The sequence below is a fragment of the Triticum urartu genome, chromosome 1A, assembly GCF_056163025.1.
Source record: "Triticum urartu cultivar PI428250 chromosome 1A, HENAU_Tu73, whole genome shotgun sequence".
Classification (NCBI taxonomy): domain Eukaryota; kingdom Viridiplantae; phylum Streptophyta; class Magnoliopsida; order Poales; family Poaceae; genus Triticum; species Triticum urartu.
In genome coordinates, this window is record NC_141873.1 from 316,992,261 (window position 1) to 317,001,539 (window position 9,279).

General features: G+C 44.8%; 1 protein-coding gene and 1 pseudogene across 4 annotated transcripts; one reads left to right on the forward strand and one right to left on the reverse strand.

Moving 5' to 3' along the window:
- Positions 1 to 309: 309 nt before the first annotated feature.
- Positions 310 to 3,844, forward strand: LOC125509128 (uncharacterized). Of its 4 annotated transcripts, none has more exons than XR_007283970.2 (4): positions 310 to 990; positions 2,573 to 2,767; positions 3,396 to 3,534; positions 3,634 to 3,844. XR_007283970.2 is itself a non-coding variant. In XM_048674034.2 (3 exons), the coding sequence occupies exons 1-3, from the start codon at positions 646 to 648 to the stop codon at positions 3,450 to 3,452; spliced, it is 597 nt and encodes a 198-aa protein (XP_048529991.1). In that variant the 5' UTR covers positions 310 to 645; the 3' UTR covers positions 3,453 to 3,844. The 4 variants fall into 4 exon arrangements, 2 of the variants coding, with proteins under 2 accessions (XP_048529991.1, XP_087375999.1); XR_007283969.2 differs by adding an exon at positions 3,174 to 3,309 and having other exon boundaries at positions 314 to 990; positions 3,396 to 3,844; XM_048674034.2 differs by having other exon boundaries at positions 3,396 to 3,844.
- Positions 3,845 to 3,987: 143 nt separating this feature from the next.
- Positions 3,988 to 8,574, reverse strand: LOC147991041 (uncharacterized; annotated as a pseudogene).
- Between the last annotated feature and the right edge of the window lie 705 nt (positions 8,575 to 9,279).

Below are 9,279 nucleotides of genomic sequence, written 5' to 3' on the forward strand. Positions count from 1 at the left end.
CCACTCTGTTTTCTCTACGTATTCACACATGTACTAAGTTTCCGGTTAATACAATTCTAGCATAAATAATAAACATTTATCATGACATGAGAAAATATAAATAACAACTTTATTATTGTTGCTAGGGCATATTTCCTTCAGTCTCTCACTTGCACTAGAATCAATAATCTCTCCCTAATTAATAATAATAAAGCACGGATTGAGTCTCCGGATTCACCGTCGCGGCCTTTTTACACAAAGCCCCCCTGAAGTTTTGGATAATTAACCCGAGCTGCAGATCTAAGTTAGTAATAAAGTAAAAAAAAGATTCGATTGTTCACGGGACATGGAGGCTGCTTCGCCACAGGGGATCCAACTTCTCGCTTCGCCACCCCAGTCTCCACCTGCCCCAATCTTCAGGCCGTCGTCCCCAACCCACCAGGAGATCGGGGTCGACTTCGTCGCCGGCGACGGCGCCCTCGCGTTCGGCTCCGGCATCAGGGGCCTGAACATGTTAGGGTCGTTCGAGCTGGTCCTCCTCCCGCTCCTCGCGCTGCTCTTCCCCTCCCCCGCCCCCGCCAGTGTCGCCTCGCTGTGCCCGCTCGCGGCGACCTCCAACGCCTCCTCCCACACCTACGCCCGCCCCGTATCCCACCTTCTTCGACGATGTCGTCGACAAGTATGGCTGGGACACCGACGCCCAGGTCCAGGTCTAGCCACTCGACGCCGAGGGCGCGCTCGTCGGCGCCGTGCAACGCTACGAGTTCCACGCCCACGCGAGGGGCACCGCGGTCGCGCTGGCGCGGGCCAACCGACGGGGCCGTCGATTGGGGTCGCTCCGACGCCCCCACGGTGGAGGAGGTGGTCGGGCCCGACGGGGTCGACTTCGTCGCCGGCGATGACGCCCTGGCGTTCGGCTCCGGGGTCACGGACCTAAACATGGTAGGGCCGTTGGAGCTGGTGGTCTCCAATGGCGCTGGCGAGGGCCTCGCAGAGCTCGAGTTGCTGTCGGTGAGTGCTATTTGACTTTTAGCTTTGCTATTGCTTCAAATTTTTTGCTTCTGGTTGCTTGCTATTCTGTTGAAGTTGTGTCACATTTGAGATGAAGCAGTTGCTACCATTGGTGAATGGTCTAGCTGCTGCATACCCCTTTTCTGTTTGTGACTTTGAATTTATTGTGGTTGTTGTAGTGTCTCCTCACTATTTAGTACATATATATCTGGTTTAATTTTTGTTTTGTGTACATTGTATCGATTGGAACTATTTTCTCCTAGATTTGCAGGTAAATTTGTAAGGATATGCAACAAAATTGAACATCAACACCTTCAGTGTGTGAGGTGCGCGTGGATGACCGATATGTGTGAAGTGCGTGAGGATAGCTATATTCACATTCTTCCAATTTCGAGAGAGGAAGATAACTCAGTAGTACTGCCAATTTTGGCACGCAATGTTCGTTTTTCAGATTCACCATGATTGGTAATGTTGTTTAGTACTGAAAACTTTGTCATGGTTCAATAAATAGGCAGTTAATTTTGTTGTTAGAAAGGCAAAGCAGTGCTACAATAGCATGGTTGATTTTGGTTGCTAGAAGGAAAAGCAGTGCGACAAATTTTAGAACTAGGATGTTGTTTTTCACAGTTCAGTCAAGTATTGCTTATTTGCATTGTACAATCACAATTCTAAGCTTAGGCTTCTTTTAGTTGTGTAGCATTGTAGAACTGGGTCCTTTTTCCTAGCAGATCAACACATTTGGTCGGATTTAGCTTATTTGATAATGAGCAAACAATAAATGGTGTGAATATATGCGGAGTCGATGGAAAACATTGAAGCCAGTAGTTGTATACCTATTTCGAAAATCAGAATTGGTTAGTAACATTCTACATCATGGTATTACGGTTTACAGTACTAAGCTTGATGCTTTGTATGGTTCTTTAATACTAAGATTAATAGTGACGTTGCTGCTTGAGTTACTTTGGATTTAACCTTGTTATGCCAATGACATATATAGGTTTCTCGGTTTGCTGCGCTGCTCTTCACAGTCGTGCAGCTGGCCATCGCCGCTAGGGATTTGTCGTCCAAGGCAGTCAATCCTTTCCTGTAAACTTGCAGATGGAAATCATCATTTTCTCTCATGTTACTTTAGGAAACTTTGCTCTGTCATGTAGCACTCAGTTTTTTAAAAACATACTATATATGTAGCCCTCATCAACGTTGTGCTGGGCCATGAGTGGGCTTCCTCGATTAGCAAAAAAGAGGTGTCGATGTGGGGGATAAGTTTACAGTCAATTGAGTTTGCTTACGATTGGGCTTGAAAAAAAGGGTTCGTTTGTTTAATATAGTCTGCCCTTGCTCCCTTTACATATATACCCATGAGTTTATATATGTCCTCGAGTTACACGGAGTATCAACAAGCCTCATCGGGTATCAACGGGCAGAGGCTGAGGACTGGATAACGAAGGAATGGAAATGGTGGGCTAATTAAATGGAATTTGTGAAATGCATGATTTAAGAAGTTGGTTGCATGGAAATTATATATGTAAGAAATTATGCTTGATTACTGCTGAATGGCTCTCTCGGCAACATGGGCCAGCAGATCTCATCACCATGCCGCAGCCAAGATGGAGCTGGGAGGGAATTACTGAAAGAATGTCCCAAACACAAAATTCTAGATTCTCTACTGAAGGCATATAGGTACACACAGATCTTAGTTGGAAGACCATCCGCCATCGTCTCCGCCGACTTTTTGCCGGAAGACCATCAGTCGTCACCTAGACCTACTTCGCCGCAGGTATCTTTTTTCTTTGTGCAAATTATGACGGAGCTATGTCTGATTTACAGTTTTTACAACCAGAGTTTACTGATGGTTAAACTAGCAATTTAAATTGATGTGAGCAAGTATTTAACACAATTGGTCTGTTGGCATAGGCTCAAGCAAGCACCTCTTCGATCTATATTGTTGCCATTTTGTTTCCTTTGTCAAACTAGCTGCAACAATAATGTTTTTTGCTGTACAATATGGGCATAGAGCCATTTGATACAATAATGTTGTCAATTGATTCCTGTTGTAGTGCTTCTTGCTGTATGGGTTGGTATAGCTGATTCGTTAATGTGTTCACTTAATTGATTCCTGCCGCAGTACTCATTGATTCCTGCCGTAGTACTCACTGAATCTTGACCTACGTCTTATTATATAGCCCATTCATTCGTCACCTGCCATAGAGCATAGTGCTCCTTGCTATACGGCGGACCTGGTGAAACTGTGCAAATAATTAACAAACCAAACCCCACCTGGATAGTGCTACAGATTTGCTTAGTGGGCAGGAATAACTGGTCAGCCATTCGTAACTTCTATTTCTATTATTGCAGCATAATAGTTTTTTACATGGAGCTGACTGTTATTTCTTCTTTTTCACCAGGAGTACTATTTCTTCTTTAAGGGCGTATTTCGGAGGGGAGCATACACATTACCTTGATTGAGTTGAGTTTCGTGTTCTGCATTACTGTTATAAGTTACCAGCAGCAAAGAAAGAGAGTCATGTACTAATAGCTGATAAGGTAGTCTGCTCTTGCAGATCATCTGGTTATTCATTTTCCCATACAAGTGTTACTAAACTCTACTAAGTTCTATAATGACACAAGATTAACTTGTTACAGGACAAGTGTACCGAGTAATAGCAGCAAAGAAAGAGAGTCATGTACTAATATCTGATAAGGTAGTCTGCTCTTGCAGATCATCTGGTTGATCATTTTCCCATACAAGTGTTACTACACTCTACATTTGCGTAGAGTAATAACACAAGATTAACTTGTTACAGGACAAGTGTACAGAGTAATGAGTATGGACAGAAAATTTGTTTCTTCGTCATTTATATTCTACTTAGAATATACTCCCCACGTCTCATAATATAAGATCGTTTTTGACATTAGTGCAGTGTTAAAAATGCTCTTATATTATGTGACGGAGGGAGTAACTCACAAGGTATGAACATAATTACTGTTTTTGTCATGTCAATGTATCCATGGCTGACAAGCTATCTTGGTGACATCATTATGTCTCGTGGATGGGATAAAAAGAAGAAATATATATTCTTGGAGCATGCATCATATGAGTGGGTGGAAGCTAATGTGTTCCTGTTTTTTTATGAAAACGATAACTTTTATTACAAATAAGGAATTTTCTGCGTTTTCAGAAAAGCAAAAGAAAAGCGATTGACAATCTATTCTATGCAAAACTACTGTTCCATCCGATGAAGAATGGTATGTTGGCTTCTTCACGTCCGATCTTCATGCTAAAAAAACATTAATTTTTTTTGCGAAAAAGCTTCCAATCTATTCATATTCAATCATGGCAGTACAATGAACACTAGAAATAAAAATTACATCCAGATCCGTAGACCACCTAGCGACGACTACAAGCACTGAAGCGAGCCGAAGGCGCGCCGCTGTCATCACCCCTCCATCGCCGGAGTCGGACACAACTTGTTGTAGTAGACAGTCGGGAAGTCGTCGTGCTAAGGCCCCATAGGACCGGTGCACTAGAACAGCAACCGCCGCCGATGAAGAATAACGTAGGTTGGAAGGATTCAACCCGAAGACACACGAACGTAGACGAACAACGACGAGATCCGAGCAAATCCACCAAAGATAGATCCGCCGAAGACACACCTCCACACGCGCACCAACGATGCTAGATGCACCGCTGGAACGGGGGCTAGGCGGGGAGTCCTTTATTCCATCTTCAGGGAGCCGCCGCCGTCTCGTCTTCCTGAGCATGACACAAACCCTAACAAGACAGGAAAAAACGACTGAAAACGGAGCCCTCCCGCTGGCCCTTGGCAGGATCCACCGCGCCCCCATGGCCCTAGGGCCACCAGAGATGAGGCAGACCTGCGGCGGCGCCAGCGAGAGGCAGAAACCCTAGCTTTCTTTCTTGGAGGAGGAGCGACTTCACGTTCGGGAGTTAAAAAACACTAATCAGTTTAACCTTATTATTGATGTTTATTAAAATTGGACATTAAAAATGATGCATAATGGCACATGAAGCAGGTTGTGCCTCTTTTTCGCCCGGTGCAACGCACGGGCATTTGTACTAGTCTAGATTACATAGTAATGATTCTAATACTCATGGAGTCTTGGTGCTGATCATGTTTTGCTCGTGAAGAAGGCTTAGTCAATGGGTCTGCAACATTCATATCCGTATGTATTTTGCAAATCTCTATGTCTCCCTCCTTGACTTGATCGCGGATGGAATTGAAGTGTCTCTTGATGTGTTTGGTTCTCTTGTGAAATCTGGATTCCTTCGCCAATGCAATTGCTCCAGTATTGTCACAAAAGATTTTCATTAGACCCGATGCACTAGCTATTACACCTAGATCGGATATGAACTCCTTCATTTGCTGCTTCCGAAGTAGCTATGTACTCCGCTTCACACGTAGATCCCGCCACGACGCTCTGCTTGGAACTGCACCAACTTACAGCTCCACCATTCAATATAAATACGTATCCGGTTTGTGACTTAGAGTCATCCGGATCAGTGTCAAAGCTTTGCATCGACGTAACCACTTACGATAAGCTCTTTGGCACCTTCATAAACAAGAAACATATCCTTAGTCCTTTTAACGTATTTTAGGATGTTCTTGACCGCTGTCCAGTGATCCACTCCTAGATTACTTTGGTACCTCCCTGCTAAACTTTTAGCAAGGCACACATCAGGTCTGGTACACAGCATTGCATACATGATAGAACCTATGGCTGAGGCATAGGGAATGCTTTTCATTTTCTCTCTATCTTCTGCAGTGGTCGGGCATTGAGTCTGACTCAACTTCACACCTTGTAACACAGGCAAGAACCCTTTCTTTGACTGATCCATTTTGAACTTCTTCAAAACTTTATCAAGATATGTGCTTTGTGAAAGTCCAATTAAGCGTCTTGATCTATTTCTATAGATCTTGATACCCAATATATAAGCAGCTTCACCGAGGTCTTTCATTGAAAAATTATTATTCAGGTATCCTTTTATGCTATCCAGAATTTCTGTATTATTTCCAATCAACAATATGTCATCCACATATAATATTAGAAATGCCACAGAGCTCCCACTCACTTCCTTATAAATACAGGCTTCTCCAAAAGTCTGTATAAAACCATATGCTTTGATCACACTATCAAAGCATATAGTCCAACTCTGAGAGGATTGCACCAGTCCATAAATGGATCGCTGGATCTTGCATACTTTGTTAGCACCTTTAGGATCGACAAAACCTTCCGGTTGCATCATATACAACTCTTCTTTAAGAATCCATTAAGGAATGCATTTTTTACATCCATTTTCCAAATTTCATAATCATAAAATGCGGCAATTACTAACATGATTCGGACAGACTTAAGCATCGCTACGGGTGAAAAGGTCTCATCGTAGTCAACTCCTTGAACTTGTCGAAAACCTTTCGCAACAAGTCGAGCTTTGTAGACAGTAACATTGCCGTCAGCGTCAGTCTTCTTCTTGAAGATCCATTTATTCTCTATGGCTTGCCAATCATCGATCTATGCCAACTCGACAAACACCATCGGAGACACCTATAGAGCATCTTTATACTCACCCAGTTACTTTGTGACGTTTGATATCACACAAGGTGTTCGTCCGATATTCGGGAGTTGCATAATCTCATAGTCTGAGGAACATGTATAAGTCATGAAGAAAGCAATGGCAGAAAAACTAAACGATCATTATGCTAAGCTAACGGATGGGTCTTGTCCATCACATCATTCTCTAATGATGTGATCCCGTTCATCAAATGACAACACATGTCTTTGGCTAGGAAACTTAACCATCTTTGATTAACGAGCTAGTCAAGTAGAGGCATACTAGGGACACTCTGTTTGTCTATGTATCCACACATGCACTAAGTTTTCGGTTAATACAATTCTAGCATGAATAATAAACATTTATCACGATATAAGGAAATATAAATAACAACTTTATTATTGCCTCTAGGGCATATTTCCTTCGGTCTCCCACTTGCACTAGAGTCAATAATCTAGATTACATAGTAATGATTCTAACACCCATGGAGCCTTGGTGCTGATCAGGTTTTGCTCGTGAGAAAGGCTTTGTCAACGGGTCTGCAACATTCAGATCCATATGTATCTTGCAAATCTCTATGTCTCCCTCCTTGACTTGATCGCAAATGGAATTGAAGCGTCTCTTGATGTGTTTGGTTCTCTTGTGAAATCTGGATTCCTTCGCCAAGGCAATTGCTCCAGTATTGTCACAAAAAAAATCATTGGACCCGATGCACTAGGTATGACACCTAGATCGGATATGAACTCCTTCATCTAGACTCCTTCATTTGTTGCTTCTGAAGCAGCTATGTACCCCGCTTCACACGTAGATCCCGCCACGACGCTCTTCTTGGAACTGCACCAACTGACAGCTCCACCAATCAATATCTACTCCTAATGGACGAGTTGGTGAATCGTATCCACGGTTTATTTTTGCTGGGTTTTTTCGTCTCTCCTCCCACCACCCCCTCCCGCCCTGGTTCGCGGTTTATTTTCTCTGGTTTTTTCGTCTCTCCTCCCATCACCCCCTCCCACCCTGGACCATCGGTTTATTTTTCTCTCCACTCTTTATTACAACTAGAACTTTCCTAACGTATAGCAAATCATGGATCTAACTTCCTTAAATTATGTAAATCAATCGATTCCTTTTATTGGTTCAATTTGTCTTAGGAAACAAATAACAGATTTTCAGGAAACAAATAATACATTTTAATCTAACTTCCTTAAATTATGCAAATCAATTGATTCCTTTTATTGGTTCAATTTGTCTTAGGAAACAAATAACAGATTTTCAGGAAACAAATAATACATTTTAATCTAACTTCCCTAACTTATCTAAATCAATCGATTTCTCTTGTTAGTGAAATTTGTTTTAGGAAAAAAATAACAGACACGTCACAACTTTCCTCCCATTAAATAGTTCCTTAACATTTGCAAACTTTCTTAATCAGACACGTCACAAACGGGCAGGTACTGATATCATGTTACCAAACAATAAAACCCCATTTGCATAGAAATCAGTTCAAAAATCCTAACTTTCCTAAATTTTTACCTTTCCTTGATAACAACCAATATTTCCTATGTTTTCCATCAATATTAGCATTTTTTTGAACTGAGATCTCCGGGTTATGATTTTTTTGCGATTCTTTTCAATTGTGACCTCTCCTTCCACTCCGGCTCCTTCTCGCATAAACACCTCCACCACAGCCAGGTGACACCGCCCCAGACCTTCTGCCTCTCCACACCTTCTCCGCCACCTCCTTCTCCTACTCCATTAACAATCCCTCTGCCACATTTGTCCACGGCGGTGTCGAGGGCATGGTGCAGCAGCGTACCAGCGGTAGAGCAGCGCATAGCAGCAGGAAGCAACACGCAGCAGGAGAGGCGAGCGGCCGACGGTGGAGGGCAGAGATGCGGCCGGCGTGGCTGAGGGGGCGGCCGGCAGAAGATGGTAACGACTGGAGGCGGCGCGAGGCAGGGGCGCGATAGCGGGGAGAGCGAAGGGATAGACGGCAGCAGACGGGGCAAGCGCATCTAGAGAGAGTGTGGCGTGCGGCCAGGGCGTGTGTCGCGCGGGGCACAGTGGTGCGGTGGCTGCGGCGAGCGCGACGGCAGTGGCAGGCGCGACCGACGTGGTGTAGCACGGGCATGGGCATGAAGAGGGAGTGGCCCCGCGGGCATAGAAGAAGAGCGGCAGGCTCGGGCATGGGCGTGCATAGGAGCGGGCATGTGCCACGGGGTCAATCCGAGGAGCTCGGTGGCTACCCCTGCAATGACCATGGCGGACGGCAGTTCTCGGCCACGGCGAAATACCTAACGAAAGAAAACAAGAGGGGAAACATGGGAAAGGCAAGAGGAGATCATGGCGGTGTCAATGGCGCCCTAGGGGAAGACATGGGAGCTCGGGGCAGCGCGGATCGAACGGCAATGTCGCGGTGGCCCAAGGTTGAGGAAGACGACAGCGACGTCGATGCGGGGGTGCTGGACTTGATCTCGTTGGCGCAGACGAAGTAGCGAAGGCGTTCGGAGCTCCTCGACAAGCTCCTAGCCCGCAGAGAGGGCAGTGGCCATGTGGACGGGGTCGATCATGGTGGCCGTGGTGTCTGACTTCGTCCAGATCGACGGGATCGAGCGAGGAGGAGAAGTGGATTTGGGAGGGGGCGTCGAGGAGGAGTGAGGCCATGGGGGCAGGGAAGGCAGGGCGTCACCCTTATCCATTCCCCTTCGATGCCAGCGAGG

Bases quoted from the DNA above. Each gene is read 5' to 3' on its own strand.
- LOC125509128 (XM_087519873.1), top strand. From the start codon at position 646: ATGTCGTCGACAAGTATGGCTGGGACACCGACGCCCAGGTCCAGGTCT. The intron at 991-2,572 runs GTGAGTGCTATT...ATGGGCCAGCAG, and splicing joins CAGAGCTCGAGTTGCTGTCG to ATCTCATCACCATGCCGCAG.